Source organism: Macaca thibetana, chromosome 4, assembly GCF_024542745.1.
Source record: "Macaca thibetana thibetana isolate TM-01 chromosome 4, ASM2454274v1, whole genome shotgun sequence".
Taxonomy (NCBI): Eukaryota; Metazoa; Chordata; class Mammalia; order Primates; family Cercopithecidae; genus Macaca; species Macaca thibetana.
The window spans coordinates 73,167,374-73,188,217 of NC_065581.1; the positions used below are offsets into that span (position 1 = coordinate 73,167,374).

Here is a 20,844-nt window from a genome sequence, read left to right on the forward strand (position 1 = left end):
TTTATCATTACCAATAATAACAAGTATTGAGAGTTTTAAAATTTCTCCCAGAAGATAAACTAACAAGGACGGAAGGACAGAGAATATCTAAACATGAGAATAAGAATATGTTGGAGTGGGGGGAGCAGTTGTAACAATAAGGAAAGAAAAGAGCAGCAGTGGAAGAGACAGGTTGTATGCCCCTAAAGATTCTGCACCCCTAGTTTGGAACCACTGATACATTTTAGGACACAGAGCACTCGTAGATCTCTACTAAGTTTTAGAATGAATAATGTGTAATTTATAGGATCAGAACCTATGGTTATTAAAACTTGGATCAAGATACGCTCAGTGTATACATTCTTAGCATATAGGAATGGCACTGCCACACTGGAGAAGGTCAGCAGTAAATAGGCGTTCTGTACATAAGCCTTATGGAAGGGTAAGATGGAGAGACTGGCAGAGGTAGCGCCTACTCTGCTGGGACCGCATCTTTGAGTACGCTTTAGTTCAATTCAAATCAGTGTATTCTTTCCCCATTGCTAACCTAATATATGAAGCAAGCTTAGCTGTCTCAGAAGTTTTTCAAGAGATAATCAGGAATAATTAATGCACATTCAAAAGGAGAATCTTCAATACTAATTTGTTTTTTTAAAAATAGATTTAGGGCCGGGCGTGGTGGCTCACACCTGTAATCCCAGCACTTTGGAAGGCCGAGGCGGGTGGATCACGAGGTCAAGACTTCGAGACTAGCCTGTTTCACCCCGTCTCTACTAAAAACACAAAACATTAGCCAGGCGTGGTAGTGGGTACTTGTAATCCCAACTACTCGGGAGACTGAGGCAGGAGAAGCCCTTGAATGTGGGAGGCAGATGTTGCAGTGAGCCAAGATGGCGCCATTGCACTCCAGCCTGGGTGACAAGAGCGAAAGTCCATCTCAAAAAAAAAAAAAAAAAAAAGATTTAGGGGGTACCAGTGCAGTTTTGTTACATGGGTATATTGCACAGTGGTAAAATCTGGGCTTTTAGTGTACCTAACACTCAGATAAGCATACATTGTGCCCAATAGGTAATTTTTCATCCCTAAAGCTTTTCTCCCCCTCCCACTCTCTGGAGTCTCCAGTGTCAGTTATTCTACTCTCTGTGTCCATATCTACACATTTAATCCTGATTTGTACCAAGTAGCAGCTTACCTTTAAATCACAGGTTTATAAGTTGGTTGTTTTCTTTTTACTTATGAAAATTCATCTAGTCAAACTGTCAGTTTTTCCTCATTTCATTAAAAGTGTATATCTAATGCTTTCTCTAAAAACTGATGTACTGGAAATACAAATAAATAAATGCTCCATGCGTAGAATTTCCACTTGCATCTTGTGCTTTCAATACAGTTACAGGGTGTCATGAACAGGTTGTAAATGGTGCACTTATTGCCATGTTTCAGATGGAATAAGTTGGAGAATTCTGGGCTCCTGAAGCTTGATCCAGTTGCCAGGGCTGGAAGCGCTGTGTTAGGTGGCTGCAGGAAGAAGCAAGGAACTCAAGGCGATTGAAACTTCTTTGAACATTGGCCCCAAATTTCCTATGTGATCTCCATCCAGGAAACAGGCAGGACTCTGTGTGAGTGACAGCTACTTATTTTGCTGAGATTAGAGACACACCAAATTTTGGCTGCCTTTCTCCAGACCCTTACTAATCTGTGAGAAGACACAGGATGTAAAAAGTGGGGACCCAAAGAAGGCTCCTTCTCCCTAAGGCCTTGAATATAGCTGGTCCATTCCCTGTGTCAAGAACCTATCATGATCCTGGTGGGTCCTCTGAGAGTGGAAGGAGACTTTGGCTGTCTCACCTCATCAGCTCTTCCCTGGCTGGTTGGAAAAGACCAACTCAAAAGAGGGGTGATCCAAAGAGTGAGAGACACTTACCACAAAATGGGACCCTCCCCACAGAATATAGGGCTTTTACCTACTTATCTTTCTCCATAGAAAACTACATTTCCTATACTAGTTAGAACACAAGCAGTATAGGGAATGAGGAATACATTATACAGGAGTGATAGTGATAGATCCTTTTTTCTCCTGATGAAATGTTTTCATGTACTTTTGGTCAGCCTATAATGCTTCCATCATTTGTTTTCCTCTGTGAAGTTCCAGGGATATGGAAGTGGGTAGGTACACCTCTTGCCACCAACTCTTGCCACCATTCTTTGTTCTGTGGGACCTTGTCATCATATTTCACCTTGAAGTCCTTGTCCCACATTATAGATCTTCACTTTGGTACGCACACACCAAAGTTAGGGTGAGGAAGTAGTCAATGAAGTTATTATAGGACGACATTGTTCGTCTGTGGTGGAAGACAGGACTGGTATGGGAATGGTGATGAAAGCTAGGTGTTTGTAACCCTTATGGGGCACTACCACTTCCAAAAAAATTGTCTCCATTATTGAGAACATTTTGTTTTTATATGTGTGTGTGTGTGTGTGTGTGTGTGTGTGTCTGTTTGAGACACAGTCTCACTCTGTTGCCCAGGCTGGAGTGCAGTGGTGTGATCTTGGCTCACTGCAACCTCCACCTCCTGGGTTCAAGTGATTCTCCTGCCTCAGCATCCCGAGTAACTGGGACTACAGTCACATGCTACCACACCCAGCTAATTTTTGTATTTTTAGTAGAGACGGGGGTTTCACCATGTTGCCCAGGCTGATCTCAAACTCTTGACCTCAAGTGATAGACCTGCCTTGGCCTCCCAAAGTGCTGAAATTATAGGCATGAGCCACTGTGCTTGGCCTGTTTTTATTTTTGAAGCTTACCATTAAATGTTGCTTTTTGTATTTGCTACTCTGTTGTCTTTTGGCAGCATTAAAATTTTCATGCTTAAAATCATTTATTGAATACATAAAGCAAATCTAGAGAATACTAAAACATAGGCTCATTAAAAACCTATGAGTATAGCGCTTTTACTTTATTGAAATTAAGGTTTTGCAAATATATCTGATATTAGAACATTTGAAAGAGATACAGACATTCATTTTTTATTAAGCAGCTCATTAAAAATGGACTGAATTGGATTACATTGATGCCAGTCTAGGTATACACACACCAAAACTGGTACGAGGAAGTATTCTGGTCATTATAGGAAGACATTGTTAATCTGTGGTAGAAGACAGGAATTGATTATGTCATATAGTACAACTTCACCCTTCTCCCAATATACCATCTTCTTTAAAAATAGCTTTGTGTAGTAACAAGAAAAGTAAGATTTTCCATGGTATGTATATCTGAACCTCAGTTTCTTTTAAAGAACAATTCAAAGATTATTGGCAACAAAACAGTCTACTATGTAAGCAGTAGTTGCGTATAAAACTAGTGTGCCTAATAACTGCATACTGAGGTTTGTGTTTATCAGACATTGTCGTGTGGAGCATATATACACTCACTACAGTGCCTACACACTACATACATTCATGCATTTAGAGAGACCTGCATCTCCCTGTATAGGTAGTCCTCTTTTAAATGTACATTCTAGCATATAAAGAGTTTGCTTCCCAATAAATTGTTCAGTCCCTAAACAATAAGTAAGCTGTGCTTGTTGCAAATGATCTGTGAGTAAAATTTTCAGGAAAGCTGGAGGCAAACCTGGTTTACAATCACTTTGACTATCGTCCAAGACTAGTAAAAATGTATTTCACTGATTGCATTTGGGGTTTTAATATAAGTGTCTTTTTCTTCAGAATTTACTGGTTGTCAAGTATATGACTCTTCTATACTTGAAATATGGTGTGTGCTGATAGTCAGTGTTGACTGTATGCCTGGATTTTGATGACCAGTAAATATGCCAGCCTCCCATTTTCCTTGAGAAAGCAAATCTCTTGAGATAGCCTAAATTATAATTGTACATTTTCAGTTTTTAATTTCCTTCCCAATCTTGATGGTTAAATTCTTCATATTCTACGGTCAGTAATTCAGAATTTCTTTTACTGATTACCTGAAAGAGAAATAGTTTTAAGAACTTAAGAAATGCCACCCAAGGTCAAACCAATGGTTCATTCCAATATTACTGCCACTAGTAGATAAGAGGATGTGCTTGCCATTTATTTTATTATTATTATTATTATTATTATTATTTATTATTATTATTTGAGACAGAGTCTCGCTCTGTAGCCCAGGCTGGAGTGCAGTGGCGCGATCTCGGCTCACTGCAAGCTCCGCCTCCAGGGTTCACGCCATTCTCCTGCTTCAGCCTCCCAAGTAGCTGGGACTACAGGCGCCCGCCGCCACGCCCGGCTAATTTTTTTTGTATTTTTAGTAGAGACGGGGTTTCACCGTGTTAGCCAGGATGGTCTCGATCTCCTGACCTCGTGATCCACCCGCCTCGGCCTCCCAAAGTTCTGGGATTACAGGCGTGAGCCACCGCGCCCGGCCCGTGCTTGCCATTTATGACATCTTTGACATGTTGAAGATGGCCTCTAAATATTCTTAACTTTATAACTGACTAGAAATGTACTCCATGCCCTCTTAAGCGTATTTAGATTCTCAGGCTGACCCATCTCATGTAGCAGGAGTGGCAGATAGTCTGTGAATGAGTCACCATATTCCTATTCAACCATAGTAGACACCGTTAATGTATTACAGCATGCTTCCTCAGGGAACTCATGTGTCCTCTGAATGTCCGTCAACACAGAAATCCACCTAGCCAGGAATAATTAGCACTGATACTTGTTCCGGCCTTGAAGTAAAATGTAGTTCTTCAAGTTTACTTCCTACTGTGAAAATTATCACTTCCTTTTATTTATTTGAAATATGATCCATAATTCTATCTGGTACTTCAGGATTTAGTTGGACGTTTTGTCAATATCAGATCCTGTGTCCTATTGTCATCTTATGGCCCTAGTCTAAACTTTTTTTGTTTTTCCAATTTTCTTTGTTTCAGGAAACTAAAGTGGCACACATTCCCAGTGTGCACTTGGATACATAAAATTATTATTAGCATTTGGTGTGATTACCCCAGTATCCTTGATCATATATTGACTGTGATAACTTTTGTAGGTGCAAACTTTGAGGCATTTGTTTTTATCCAGCGCTGTAGACTTTAGATAGACATTGGCTGATTATCACCAATTGTTTCTATCAAAGACTATAATTTTTGAAAATGGGTAGTTTTAGGCTAAAGATTGTCCAAGGTTTTTTTCCCCAAAGTTATTTTAAAAAACGATGTCAACTATATATAAATTGCTTATAGACAAGTTATTTTCCTTTGTAAAATAAAATTATTTTAGTAAAATAAGTTGATTAAGTGAATATTTTAAAACAGACATCTAGGACACTGAAAAATATCTGAAGATGAACTTTTATGAATTTTTTAAAGTTACTTATTGTTCACAAATCTTGTTTCTTCATATATTCTACATATTTTTCCTTTAGCTGATTATTATTTGAAATTGAAAGTATATAAAATTATTCAATGCCAGGAATATGTTGTTATTGTAAAGATTTCAACCTTAAAATATACTTGATAAATTATATGTATATTTTTATAAGAAAAGGTTGGGAATATTATAAAATACTTGGATTGGTTTTGTTATTCTGTTGTTTTATCTACACATTTCGGTTAGTCCCAGCCTTCTGACTCTAGAAAATATCCTCTTGCACTAGAAATATCCTTTTGCACTAGAAAATATCCTCCCCTTAAAACAGTAAATTAAAAAGTATCTTGCTTATTTCTATTTAAAACAAGAGGGACAGAAATGTTTTTAATTTCCTTCAAAAGTCAAGTTTAGTAATTACAACCAACTTATAAAAGAAAGCATGATTTTACCTTGTTATTTTGTTGATTTTGGAACTTTTTAACACTAGTTTTGTATGCTTGATTTTCAGAATGATCTGGCAACCTACAAAAGAAAGCAAAAACATAGTATCTTGTTTCTTGGGCTTATCAACATTAATAGTAACTACACCTTTCTACTATTTTAATTTTAATATCATGACAAGTGAAAATAGATAACATTTTTGCAGGTGTCTTCCATCTGAGTTGGAAGAAGTGTGCTTTCAGCATTTACCCCGCGTTTTGCCTTTCAGTTGGCTTACTATTTCTTAGGCAGTGGTCTCAGAAGGACTGAAGGATTACAAAACATAGATTTATTTCTCAAGTCAAGTTCTGAGTTGTAGTTGCTGAAAAACAACTCTGTAATAGCATGTTGCTAATAAAGTTTAAACCACAATAAAATGTCACCTTATTTCAGTTAGAATGGCTATTATCAAAAATCCAAAAGACAACAAGTGTTATCGAGGATGTAGAGAAAAGGGAACCCTTATATCCTGTTGGTGGGAATATAAATTAGTACAGTCATTATGGAAAACCGTCTGTAGGTTCCTAAAAACATTAAAAATAGGACTACCATATGATCGAGCAATCCCACTACTGGGTATCTAGCCAAAGAAAATGAAATCAGTATATCAAAGAGATATCTGCACTCCCATGTATATTGCAGCAGTGTTCATAATACCCAAGATTTGGAGTCAACCTGTGTTCATCAATAAAGTGTGATACATATGTATTACATATACAATTATACAATTACATATAACTATAATATATAATATATAACTATAATTTATATATAATTATATATAATATATACTATATATAATAGAATGCTATTAAGTCATTAAAAGGATGAAATCCTGTTATTTGCCACAACTGGATGAACCCAGAAGACATTATATTAAGTGAAATAAGCCAGACACAGACAAATACTGCAAGCTCTCACTCATGTGGAATTTAAAAAGCTGATCTCATAGAAACACAAAATAGAACAGTAGTTACCAGAGACTGGGGAGGGGAGGGAGCATGGTATCATGGAGAGAGATTGGTCAATGGGTACAAAGTTACAATTAGGTAGGTGGAATAAATTCTGGTGTCCTACTGCACAGTAGGATGACTGTAGTTGATGTATATTTCAAAATAGCTGGAAGAGAGGATTTTGAATGTTCTTACTACAAAGAAAGGATAAATGTTTGAGATGATGGGAATGCTAATTACCCTGATTTGATCATTACACAATGTATATATGTATTGAAATACCACACTGTACCCCATCAATATGTACAATTGTGTGTCAGTTAAATTTTTTTAGAGAAAAAATAAACATTTTTAGACTTTTCTATATACATAATTTCTATTGATAGTGTATATGCATTTTACATTTTGTGTTTTTCCTCTTTGCATTATAAAATGGGCATAATATTTAGGAGCTATCTTCCTATATATATTTCCTTATTAAACTTTTTTCTTTCTCTCAACATCTGTTTATTACAATTTCAGGGAAAGGGAGAAGGACGGAAAATTTCAGTCCTAGTGCTCGGTGAGAAGAAGGCAGAGGAGAGAGGAGGAAAAATACAGTTTAAGGAGGTTGAAACCAGGAGCAGTGGCTCATACCTATAATCCCAGCACTTTCGTAGACTGAGGTAGGAGGATTGAGCCAAGGAGTTCAAGACCAGCCTGGGCAACATAGTGAGACCCTATCTGTACTTTTTTTTTTTTTTTTTTGAGACAGAGTCTCGCTCTGTCACCCAGTGGAGTGCAGTGCCTTGATCTCAGCTCACTGCAACCTCTGTCTCCCAGGTACAAGCGATTCTCCTGCCTCAGCCTCCCGAGTAGCTGGGATTACAGGCACACACAACCGTACCCAGCTAATTTTTGTATTTTTAGTAGAGACAGGGTTTCACCATGTTGGCCAGGATGGTCTCGAATCCACCCACCTAAGCCTCCGAAAGTGCTGGGATTACAGGCATGAGCCACCGTGCCAGGCCTGTATTTATTTGTTTCAAGGAAATTGATTAACAATTTCATTGTTCCCTGTCCCAGCACCTAAGGCAGCATTTTTGGTTCCAATTTGTCCGGTTGGGAGACTTGGAAGCTTTGAGAATGCCAGGGAAGGGGCAGATGCCTGGGATCAGAACTAAGAGATCACAGGTGAGGGGAATATGGAACTAGAAAACTTCCAGAAGAACTGTCAAGACCAGGAGAGCCATACCTCACTATATGTTCCAAGCGAACTGAGTTGTCTAAAGTGATTGCTCAAATCATTAATCAGATAAGTTTGGACTACTTTAAATTGGACTATATAAAATCCCAACCTTTTCCTCCCACAAACCTACTCACTAACCAAACCTACCCACTATTCAGTGGAGAAAGAGCTCAAAAGGGAGTTGGTAACAACTATTGAGAGAGAAAAAAACTAGACATCCTTTTCTCCATTTGAGGTGTAGCATGTGAGTGAACCTGTGACTTTGCTGTGATTACAACAAGCACTTCCATATGATTAAAACATCCTCATGAATGTCACTTTGTACCATCATTTACTGAAACCGTCCCCTATATTTAGAAACAATTTTCATTATTACAAGTAATGTCACAGAGAGCATATTAGGCCTATTAAATTAAAGGACAAAAGTGAGAATGTTAAGACCTGAAAAGGAAAAGTCAGAATCTACTCTGTTAGATTTAGATCTGCACTTTGTTTTTGTATATGCATACTGATAATTGTGATTAATAAAAGCCTAACTCATTATACCAAAAAAAGGAAGTTTCAAGTAAGTTCCTAGTATGACAGAATGTATGTATATGACATCCAAAATTGAGGGAAAGGTAAAAATGTATGGAGTATAGTTATAAATATTGGATGGAGGAAAAGAATAGAAGGAAAAATAGAGGTGAAAGTGTAATGAGAAACAACGACAAGTAACTGAAGTAATGGAAACTGCTCTTTGTGTGTCAGTGGTAGTCTTCTCAGGAGGGCACTTGCCCTCAGTATCATTTCCCCATCTCATCACTTTCAGGTAGAATAACAAAAACAGCAGCTAAATTTACAGTTCTTTAGAGAACGCTGTTTTCAAAGTTGCAGCACTTGGTGTTCTCACGGATTTGCTTCTGAGTTTAGGTTTAAGTGCCAGGTAGGGAATCTTAGTTTTTCCTTACAGGGCTACCCTTTGTTGACAGAAACAGCTCCAATAATGCTAGTAGTGAGTAGCTTACACTGAAAGGCATCTAATTTATTCCTTACCAACACCCATGAATTTATTCCTGTTATTCCCATTAGATAGATGAGAAATTTGGAGCTTCAGGGCAGGGGGTGGGGAAGTGGCTTAAAGTCATACCTCGTTGGGGGCAGAGCTCTTAAATTTGGGTCAAACTTTAAAGCCTCTAATTGTAACCAGTGTCTTATCTATGGTTGATTGGGTTTTAATTTGTCAGCTAATCCTTATATAAATAAATTTCATCACATAAATCTTGGCATCTTGGGACGAACAGAAAGAACTGATGGGAGGAGGAGCAGGTCACGGAGATGCACAAGGGATCCTCAGAGCACTGCTGTGGTCCTGTTTCTTCATGGGAATCTGTCTGAAGTAGCTCGTAGGGGCAACAGGGGTTTGTCCTCATGCTGAGGATATCAGGGGTTAATACTTAACATTTAAACAGGAATATTCAGGAAGTGGAAAAGGGCAAAATTGGGGTGATATGGGAATTTTTCCCTTCTTCCTGAAGAAATTAAGCATCTTTCCCTCCCTCCCTCCCTCCCTTTCTTCCTTCCCTGCTTCCTCTCATCTATTGCCCAGCATCTAGCAGGGTGCCTGGCACATGGTGCTGAAAAATGTTCATTTCATTCCATTAGTCTAAGGAGCGTCAATTTTCTGATGTAGTTGAATCCCATGTTATGCCCCAGAGACAGCCACAGGTGGAGGAAGTAGAGCACCACCAACCTTTTTGAGAGGTGTTTATTTCCAGATCACCTTATGCCTTGCTTTACTGATCTCACTTATGACAACCTAGAATTAAAGTAATCTTTCTCACTGAAGAAAGAGAAATGTTTAAAATTATGAACTTTACAGCCATCTGAAATACCAAATAGGGCCGATTAAAATAAAAACGGAATACATTCCTGTTCACAAAAGCAGTATACAACCCTCTTCTTATTCACTTTAATCCAGCCTTGTTCATTGACCCTTTCTTTCCACCCCTCAACCTTTCTTTTTTTAGATGGAGTCTTGCTCTGTCGCCCAGGCTGGAGTGCATGGCGCGATGTTGGCTCACTGCAACCTCCACCTCCTAGGTTCAAGCGATTCTCCTGCCTCGGTGTCCCAAATTACAGGCATGTGCCATCATGCCCAGCTAATTTTTGTGTTTCTGTAGAGACGGTGTTTCACCATGTTGGCCAGGCTGGTCTCCAACTCCTGACCTCAGGTGATCTGCCCACCTCAGCCTCCCAAAGTGCTGGGATTACAGCTCCCAGCCCAACCCTTCTTTTAAATTACACATGTGGGCTGGTCCGAACATAGTGAGTTCTCTCAACTGATTGTTTACAGTCAATTGCAAATGGAAATGCTTGTTCTATTTCTTTCCCTCTTCTTACTACTGCACTTGACTAGCCTAAAAAAAAAATCTACACAAGTGATACATGAACAGATTCTCATTATTAAAAATCCCGGACCTCAATTTCAGTCCATTTCATTGTTAACTGGAATGATAGTTGTGTACCTATTCCACGTTTTTGCTATGAATTCACTTACATGTTAGATTGAACCATGCAAAACTGCCAATATTTGATGATTTGTGACTGACAAAATGGCAGTGCCATATGGTTGAACCTAATATACTTAAAGTACAGTATTGTTACTAATTTATTACATGTACAGGATCTTGTATGCTGCAATTTGCTTTCTCATTTAATGACATGTTATTTTTCCCTCTATGGCAGCTCCAGTAGAGTTTTATATATTGCTGCCTTTAGCTGCAGTGTTTCACAGTAATGTACTGCGCTCTAAGTTAACCATTTCCCTATTGATGGGCTATACAATTGTTTCATGACTCAAAGCAGTAACGCTGTGAACATTTTTGTAAGCATATCTTGGTGCACAGGTGTAACTATTTTTGTAGAAATAGTTGTCTAAAAGTAGAGTACCTGAGTCAAATTTAAAAGTTTATAGATAATGACAAATTTCTTTTGAAAAAAGGCTTTTCCAATTTGTATATGCACGAGCAATGCTTGATGGAACTTGCTTTCCTCCATATTCCCACACTGAGTATCATCAGTCTTCTCGTGCCAGATTCAAATGGTATCTCCTTATTGTTTTTGGATTTCCCTGATTATAGTGAGATCCAGAATCTTCTGTATTTTACTGGTCATGTGGGGTTTCTTCTATGAATCACACCTCTGTAATTTTTGCTCATTTTAATACTAGGATGTTTGTCTTTATTAATACATGTGGATGTTCATCCTTTGTAATATAGGTTGCATTATATGGAAACTTTCCTGCTCCCTTTTTGCTCATAAGGCCACCTTCATAACACCTAAAGTCTGGTTTCTGAATAGAAAGCCATTTGTATCTTGCCTCCTTTTCCTCCTTCTAAAAAGCTTCTCTTAACCTTTCTGTCTGGAAATGAAGGAATGATTAAACACATCATAACATATCTAGAAAATGGACCATTATGTAATCAGTAAAAATGATGCTACAAAAATATTTCATGATATGGGGAAACATTCTAAGTTTAAAAAAGAGGACTATAAAACAAGAAAGTCTGATTGTATTGTGCTTTAGAAAATTCCATATAAATCAATTTTATGTGAACATGAACACCAAAAGATAATGTGTTGAATTAACGGGATTTTTATTTTTTGCTCACAATTTTCTATATTTCCCAACTTTCTTATGATGAAAGCTATTATGTTTGCTAATGGGAAAAATCAAATTTTATGCACAAATACATCCCCAATTAAGGTAGTAGACCAAGTATTCAGTCTTTTAAAGCTGATACAGGTTTTTTCTTCCTTCCCTATTGGTCTTTAGGAACTCTTGCCGGGAAGCCTGGAGCAGGGTTCTCAAAGTGGGGTCCTAGAAGCAGCAGCATCAGCCTTACCTGAGCCCCATCCAGACCTACTGAATCAGAAACAGGGCATAGTAAGGCGCAGCCATGTTGTTTAAACAGGCCCTTTTCTGGGTGATTCCTATGCTCACTAAAGTTCAAAAACCGTGGGTTGAAAGGACCATATGAATTTACTCTAATGATGGGTTTCCCAGAAGGATGAGTAATGAGTTCTTGGGTCTGTGAAGTTAGCATGCTTGACCCACCTGCATGGAGCTCCCTTTCCCTGGAGGACCTCGCATTCCTTTGTGCCAGGGCCACAGAGGCCCGGTTCCAGACCGTCCAGGCCCGCCTGGCTCTCATATCCTGGTTTGCAGCGACACTCCACTTCCTCAGTCCATTCGTTCTTTACACACTGGGCAAATTCACCGCAGGCCAGGAACTTGCAGGGATCTGCTTGATCAGCTGTAAGAAATGGGGCAGATGTTAGCGAATGTATGACTCTCTCAGCAATGGAACTGGCAGCAGTCAAAGGCAAGAGACCAAATATATTTGCTATTACCTCATTTTGGAGTGGGTTGCACAGTTGTGATATCAGACTGGAGGGAAAAGAGAACCACACTCTGTATCTTTGAAAAATGAATTTACAGATACAAGTAATATTATATTTAGCTCCAAATATAATTATTTACAATCTTCAGTGTGCATCTGAATCATCTGGAGGCCTTGTTAAAACATATTCCTGAGCCCCACACTCAGAGTTCCTGTGCAGGCAGCGTGGAATGGGGACTGAATTCTGGCTCTAAAACAGTTCCAGGTAATGCTGATGCATCTGGTCTGGGGAGCACATTTTGAAAACTGCTGCATTAGAGAATTAGGAATGTTTTGTTACTTAGTTTTTTTTTTTTTTGTTTGTTTGTTTTTTTTTTTTTGTTTTTTTTTTTTAAGTAAGCATTTATAAAGCAGTAAAGTCATCATTTATGTTCATGGCTTTGAGAACTCAGGATGATTTCCTGATTTCAAATATAAATTTATCTTGGTCTCTTGCTAAGGCCCTAATGTTAGGGAGTCATTCTTTTGGATTAATTATTTCTTCCCTATTAATATTTAGACTCTCTTCTTTCTTGTCATTAATTGTTCTATTTTACTCTATTCCTAATTCTACAGGGTTGTCTCCAATTGTTTGGAAAGTGGATTAGAAATCAAGAGAATCTCAGATATTTAGCTCTGGAAGGCCAGTGGCCCCTGTCTGCCTTCTTTATCCTTATAAAGCTGAGCACATTGAACTCTCAGTAGAGAAGCAACTGGCCGGAGTCCCCAAGGGCTGATGGCAGAACCAGAACAGGCCTCTTGTCGTCAGACCACTGTTGTTTCTGCCCTGGAAGGTTTCCTGTTTAATCACGTCAGCCACTTACTTTTCAGATTATTCTTTAACCAAATACCTATTATGTGCAAAGAACTAGGGAACAGGCAACAGTAAAGCCATTCTTCCAAGAAATTTAGGGGAAGTAAGTAATGCATACAAATAATGCTATACAAGAAGCCCAATATCTTGTAGAGTACAGATCTTCATTTTATTTTATTTTTTTGAGATGGAGTTTTGCTCTGTCACCCAGGCTAGAGGGCAGTGGCACCATCTCGGCTCACTGCAACCTCAGTCTTCTGAGTTCAAGTGATTCTCCTGGCCCAGCCTCCCAAGTAGCTGGGATTACAGGTGCCCGCCACCATGCCTGGCTAATTTTTGTATTTTTAGTAGAGATGGGGTTTTGCCAGGCTGGTCTCAAACTCCTGATCTCAGGAGACCCGCCCACCTCGGCCTCCCAAAGTGCTGGGATTACAGGTGTGAGCCACTGCACCTGGCCACCAGCACAGAGCTCTAAATAAGCTCTAGGGAAGATCGTTTGGAGAAGAGAGCATCATGGAGGGGATCGCTTTGAAGTGAGAATTTAAAGTGAGTTGCATTTGTCCATACAAAGACTAGGAAAGACATTCCAACTGGAGCCAGCAGCATGAGCAGAGCCACAGAAATGGGAAAGCAACAGAAATGAGAAGAGAGAGCAGAGGGAACCCAGTTAGGAAGGAGCAGAGACTTGTGGATGGAAAAGAAGGGAACTAAGACTGGAAAGGTAAGTTAAGGCCAGTATCTAAATGCAGTGCTAAGAAATTTGAACTTTAGAGTCAGATGGGAGCCATGGAGGATTTTTGAGCAGGGGAAGCATATGATCAGAATTGTGCTTTACAAGATACATAAATAGAAAGGATTTTTAGAATTAGGATGACCAGATATCATCTGGTCCAATATTTCCCAAGTGGTAACATTTGCTGAACTTAATTCAGCAGGATTTGATAAGTTTTACACTAAAAAGAAGTTCAGTGACTAAGTTTTTAAAAATGCTATGTGAAATAAATATAATAGATTTTTCTTCCTTTATCTTGCTCTTTCTTCTTCCAACCCTAGCCCTTTCTCTTTTTACTTTTAAACTTCTTAGGGTTGTTAATAAGCTAATGTCTATTGTGAATCTTTGAGGGGAGAACGTAATCAGCTGCTTTGCCATAACTTCCTTTAGCTCAGCAAGGAATGACCTATGCATCAGTAAAGCGCATAGTAGGCAACATTGGAAAAACAAATTTTTCCAAATCTGGGGGCCCTGAATTGGGTATAATTGAAGAACAAATTCAACCAGTTTATAAATTGCGTGCTTTCTCCATGTTATTTATTCAGGACCAGTCTACAGAGAAGTAGTAGGAAACTTTAAATCGCCAAGCATAGGTTTTGTTTGTTGTGTACGCCTTCATGGGTACAAGACAGCTAAGACAACCTTCATTCATTCAACAAATACCGACTTAGCCTTTCAAAATCTGCAGCTCTAAGAATTTCAGACCAACTGATTGTTTTAATGTTTGTTTTTATCAATATATAAAATTTTACATTTCAGGTAGAATTGTAGAGCTAGAAGGTATTTTAGAGACCTTCTCGACTAATTGCTTCACTTTACAGATGAGGAAGCTGAGAATCAGTGATGTTACCAAGGTCATGCCTGTTTGTGCTGAAGTCCTCTGACTGGTCTCACCCCCATCCCTTCGTGGACTGTGGGACAAGTTCCAGGGAAGGGCAGAGCCCCAAGGAGGAGCTGTGGGACCACTTTGCTAACATACTGGCCCTCTTTGCTAATATGGCAAGTGAAGGCAATTAGAATTAGAGTCAAAACAAGAGACTATAACAGTAATTTGTAGAGCAACTCACACTGCTTCCACTCGTATTACCTTAAACATATTTTCCCTAGGTATTTTCATGATCCTCTTTACTTTCATGTCATTTTTCAAGGGACACCTAAAACTTTAGGCTTTAGGCAAAGACTGAAAACTGGATGTGGGCTGATTCTGGGGAGACAGAGCCATGGAAGGGATAGAAAAGATTGGCTCTATGATAGATGAATGGAAGTTTAACTAGCAGAACTTCTGTAAGCAAACTTTTCCCTATGTTGTTATCATTGTCTTTATTTGCCATATCCCAAAGACATTTTTCCTTAGAATAATGAACTTATTCATGGGTAGGCCATACCAATATTTGTTTCTTCCTTTTGTTTTGAGATGGAGTCTCACTCTTGTTCCCTAGGTTGGAGGGCAGTGGCACCATCTCGGCTCACTGCAATCTCTACCTCCCAGGTTCAAGCGATTCTACTGCCTCAGCCTCCTGAGTAGCTGGGCCTACAGGTGCCCTCCACCACACCCAGCTAATTTTTGTATTTTTAGTAGAGACGGGGTTTCACCATGTTGGCCAGGCTGGTCTCAAACTCCTGACTTCAGGTGATCCACCTGTCTCGGCCTCCCAAAGTGCTGGGATTAGAGGCATGAGCCACTACACCTGGTCTCTTGTCTCTTCCTTAATACATCCCAGAGCATGTGTACAAGACAAATTAGTTTGAACTTCCTACTCTTTGCTATTGATTTGATCAATAATAATAATCTATATGCTATGCTGCAACAACTGGAAATGCTTTGTTCTGAACGTGGTTGAAAGCTTGGAAAGAAGCGGGCAAAGAGACTAGAGCTCAATAGTAAATTTGGGAGAAAAAAGTAGATGCCATTGTCTAGAATATTTTCAAGTCATGATCAAATTGTGTTTGGGTCCGAGGAAGTGAAATCCTCATGATTGGTGTGTAGACAAATTGGTCTATAATTGCCTTTGCTGCCTGGATTTGTTTGAATTCCCTTCAAACTATTTATTTATTTATTTATTTTGAGATGGAGTTTCACTCTTGTTACCCAGGCTGGAATGCAATGGCACAATCTTGGCTCACTGCAACTTCTGCCTCCCAGGTTCAAGTGATTCTCCTGCCTCAGCATCCCTAGTAGCTGGGATTACAGGCATGTGCCACCATGCCTGGCTAATTTTGTGTTTTTAGTAGAGACAGGGTTTCTCCATGTTGGTTATGGCTGGTTTTGAGCTCCCGACCTCAGATGATCCACCAGCCTCAGCCTCCCAAAGTGCAGAGCTTACAGGCGTAAGCCACTGCATCTGGCCCAAACCATTTATTTTTACTGTTGGTACTGTACAGAGATTTCACCATGATCCTGTACCACGTTTAACAAATACATAGTATGGTTTGAGGCATTCTCTGGGCTTACTATAATTGTTTGCTGGCAAAATGACTTAGCTTTCTATTCTTAAGCCGTGCGGATAGCTCTTCTACACAGCATATTTGACAGTCTCTCCATAGAGGCAGTCCAGGGCATTTGACCTCGGCAAGCAGATCTGTGTCAGTGGCTGCTCGTTAGCAGTTGGTGGGAAGATCCAGATCCAGCCGGGCCAGAGGTCAGGGCCTAGTCTACTAGCATCCCAGTAGATTCTGGCTGTATTCAGAAGAGACATGTCATTGCATTTCAGGCCTTGTCCCTGGAGTGTCCCTGGGGATCATGACCCTGAACCTCCAGCTTCAGTGGAAAGGGCAGTTATTTACATAAACAAAGAGCCCACACTTATCAAGGGCCATTATTTGTTTGGTACAGTGCCGGGCACTTTCAACATGTGTCTTCAATCATATTCACAGCAGCCTCTCAGATCCATATGGATATTGCTGACATCATTTTCATCGGTGAGAAAACGGAAGCCCATTTTGGCTTAAGTATTATCCAAGATTAACATTCATATCTGTTTACAATGTTTGGCTTTTTAAATCATTCTAGAGGTTTTCAAATATGGGGTTTCCAGGAGACACCTCAGGACTCCAAGGGGCTCATAAGGGATGAGGGAAAAAGAATGAGAGGCCCCCTGCCCCAACACCGGCATTGCCATTCTCACTCGCAGACGTATCAGACTCCATGAATGCTTTCCTTTAAATAAAGCTCCCCTAACTAAACAAAAGCTCAAATCCATTGTCTGCTCCACCCTTTCATGAGGCAGAGTGTTGCTTGTAGAAAGTACAGTCTGATACTACAGTGGCTCCAACCTTTTTTCCTGTTGTTTAAATATGACAGAGATGAATGTGTCTTGAAGTAAGTGAGCTGCCATGTAGGGCTTGGAAATATTTGTATCATTCTGAGATTGCCAGTGTAAGCGCATTGGATGTAACAGTTTCTCCCCTGGATTTACTTATATAATGTCTTCTGTGTGCATTTCAAAGGTACTGAAAAGCAATTCCAATTGGTGACTGAGGAAGTTTGTTTCCCAGCTCTCCATCAAGTGATCAAAAAGAATTTAAAGATGTCCCCTGCCTGCAGGGAACACCTTGAGGCATTTTACAGTCAAAGTTAAAAAGATCATGGTCCTTGTCACCAAAAAGTTTATGAATTCATGGAGATCATAGGTCCCTGGTGGTCCAAGACTGCCTCTTTTTCAAGCCTCTTGTTTCTGGTCCCAAGTGCACTTATGTTTGTCAGGCCTGAAAATAGGCTTTCCCTGTCTGCCAGACCTCAGAGGGTCTCACTCCCTTTTCTCCAACTCAAGATCGTGCCTTCCGAGACACCCCCGCTCCAGCCCCGCCCCTTAACCTTGACCTGCTCTTGCCGCCTGTCCTACTGGCTGCGTGCTGAGTGCCTTCATCTCCCTAACATTTATCATATCATCATCTCCTTCTTTTGCGCTGTCCCATTTTACTCACGTGTTGGACAGAAAGCGATACATCTCCTTTGATTGGATCCTGTCCAAGGGCAAGGTTTCAGCTCAGCTTGCCTATAAAATTCAGGCTTCACTTTGACTGGCAGGGCTGAGGTCCCGCTGAGTCTCTTTCGTGGACGTTTTTTTCAATGCGGTGAAACCTAAGTCTCGCTAGATGGCGCTCAGTAGCAAAAGAAGCAAGAGTAGACTTCGGATATGACATTTTAAGCACCCCAGCTGATTTCTGACTTCTTAAAAACCACTGCGCCTTGCGTGTTGGTGGAGGGAAGCGAGGTCTGCAAGGAATTCACGCGGTAGCAGGAGCAGCTCCAGGGGACCGCTGAGAGAGCCATTATTACTCCGTGATTACAGCGGCAGATCGGGCCTGCCTGGCGGGGGTAATGTGGTGGAAACTCCTGGATCATCTTTTCTCATTTCAAAAAGGCAGAGCTAAGACTCTGGAATCCAGACGCTTCCCGCGCTGCCACGCCCTGGCGCCCAGCGTGACAAAACTTCACGCCTGAACAAAGTGACAGATTTTTGGTTGCATCGGCGCGCCTCCTCGCCCTCCCCTTCCCCACTTATCACCAAGGCTTTGTGGTCTTGGTTTTGTTGGTGGCGAGGAGGTGAAGGGGTCATTCCTTTGCCTGGGGCATCAGAGAAAGGCAAACTTACGCATCACAATCAATAGCAAACTGCAGGAGGCACAGCTTGAGGGCCCGCCATGCTTTTAGGAGCCCACGAAAACGTTTCGTTAAAATCAGAAGAAAAAATTAATGCAACCCATACTGGATTATATTCATTTTTGTGCTCACGAAGTTCAGGTATAATTTTAATATTCTTTATTAATAGTCATGAAGGCAAAGGGCCTAGAGCCCAGGAAGTCTTAATGAGGCCCTGGTAGTCTGGCAGTTCTCTTCTCAAGACGTGAACATCACTTTTACATAGTGCTTGGGTCTTCGTGTTTAGTAATCTGAATAAATATGTCCCTGTACGGAGGGTTCATCTGAGATGTAACACAGGGACCTCACAGCTTCCACCAAATCCTGAGAAGGTTGTGGGATGAGTTGTACGTTCAGAGAGAGTGGATCTGCTCATCTTTTCTACCAGTGAAGAAGCCTCAGGAGAGGGCCCTATTGGGGAAGGCCTGGCTCCCAGAAATAGTCTGTGGTCTTGGGAACATAGGTTAGCATCTCTGGCTCTCACTTTTCTCTTCCATAAAATGGAGTGTTTAAATTAAGTGATCACTAATGTCCCTCCAACTCAAACATACGTCTCCCATTCTGCATGTTCTACGGCATAAAGCCAACGGAGGTGGCTCATGATACCTCCAGAAATGCTGATGCAATTCAGCGATTCAAAGAAATCTTAAAATATGTATGTTTAAGTTATTGTTGATTGCTTCATTACTTTATTGTTATAAAATGTTTGGCTTATGGCTTATTGCTGAAAGGCAGGTTAGAGTGAGAATATTCAATGATAAATAGCACATAGCACAGCACCATGCACATGTTTGGAGCTTAATACACATCTGTGGAATTAAGTTAACAGGAGTTCTTTCCGGTTGAAAGTGGCAAGTAATGTGATAGACTTTAGGTTTCATTTCAGTTCTCCACCACTCTCAAGAACCACCACCACAGCTGTTTATAGTAGACTCTCAATAATCCTTTTTTGTGTGAGTGGATATGTGAATACCCACACACATCTTGCCCTGGATATGAGGTTGAAGAATTGTCTCAGCTTTCAGTTATTATTATTATCTGCCGAACAGCGGTGTTCTGGATGGATTGGTGCTAGGGTGGTGGCCTAAGTGACCCAGGATCTGCGGGTGGAGGGAGAATTCTGATACTAGGGGAGCTGGGAGGAGGCTCTGCAGCTGGGCTAAGGCCCAGACTTGTGTAGAGGGGTTTGCGTTAATGGGTTGGGCAGAGAGCTCCAGGAGCCTCTTAAGGAAGCTCCATGCAGTGGTTGGAATGTGGAATGAGGGCACAGATTGAAACCCTGGAGAGAGGTGAAATGTGGCAGTCTAGCCAGTGTTGGGGCCTCTAGTGAAGGCAAGTGTCAAACAGAAAATCTGCAGTGCTGCGCATCCCAGGAGGCAAAGGGCCAGTAGCATGACCCCAGGAGACAGGGCCAGGGACGTAGGAGATGAGGGGGCAAATGAAGAGGGGAGAGGCTGAGGAGAATCACCTGGAAGGAGAATTCCTATGACTGCTCCAGCTGGGAAGGGACACTCTTAGCAGTGCATATAAAGGGGACTCTTGGGCACTCAGAACTTTTGTTTCTGAGAATAAACACTTTTTTTTTTTTCATTCTAAGACTATGACAAAATATGACAAATTTCATTTGGTGAAGTGTAGAAACTAACAGAATTCATTTAGGATTAATTAAACTGAAGTGTGTTATCACTTTTTCTAAATAAACAGCTTCTGTAAGCCAGTTAGAAGGGCTTATAAGTTTCTTTTTTGTGAAGAGGTTATAGGGTAGAGTTGAAGATGGCACACACATCAGGCTTTGAATTCCATCTGCAGTGTTTGGTAATTGACCAGCAAAAGACAAATTACTTATTCTTCTCTGAAACACAATTTCTGCAACTGTATAGTGGGGGAAAATAGTATCTACCTTGCATATTTATTAAGATTAAAACTTGTGTCAATAGTAACTATTATTATCATTAGTTAAGAGTAACTTTGTCATTATTGTGATGAGTGACATATACCACTTTTTCAGAGCTGTCGAAGGTCTTACAAATTATGCCTTTTCCAGGGAAAACAAGCTTGTTGATCCACATTGTCGTGAACGCATCCTGGCTGTCAGACTGTAATTAATTTCAATGTTTACCATTTATCAGCCTTGAGGGCTGTCCATTTTTGAGGAGGCTTCTTAGGAATTCAAGGAGAGAATAAGTTAGATGTG

The 20,844-nt window shown here is 40.3% G+C and overlaps 3 protein-coding genes across 5 annotated transcripts in view; all 3 read right to left on the reverse strand.

Annotated features, from left to right (window-relative positions):
- Positions 1 to 20,844, reverse strand: part of COL12A1 (collagen type XII alpha 1 chain) — a 1,021,934-nt gene that overhangs the window by 836,494 nt on the left and 164,596 nt on the right. The gene's annotated exons all lie outside the window — the stretch shown is intronic.
- Positions 1 to 20,844, reverse strand: part of LOC126952142 (cytochrome c oxidase subunit 7A2, mitochondrial) — a 1,153,643-nt gene that overhangs the window by 675,940 nt on the left and 456,859 nt on the right. The window lies entirely within an intron of this gene.
- IMPG1 (interphotoreceptor matrix proteoglycan 1) overlaps positions 2,915 to 20,844 on the reverse strand; it is a 146,106-nt gene continuing 128,176 nt past the window's right edge. For both annotated transcript variants that reach the window (XM_050786503.1, XM_050786502.1), the window contains 3 exons: positions 12,098 to 12,296; positions 5,787 to 5,859; positions 2,915 to 3,956 (listed from right to left, as the gene is read on the reverse strand). In XM_050786503.1, coding sequence (XP_050642460.1) covers positions 3,879 to 3,956; positions 5,787 to 5,859; positions 12,098 to 12,296 — 350 coding nt within the window. In that variant the 3' untranslated portion in view covers positions 2,915 to 3,878. The remainder of the gene's footprint in view (positions 3,957 to 5,786; positions 5,860 to 12,097; positions 12,297 to 20,844) is intronic.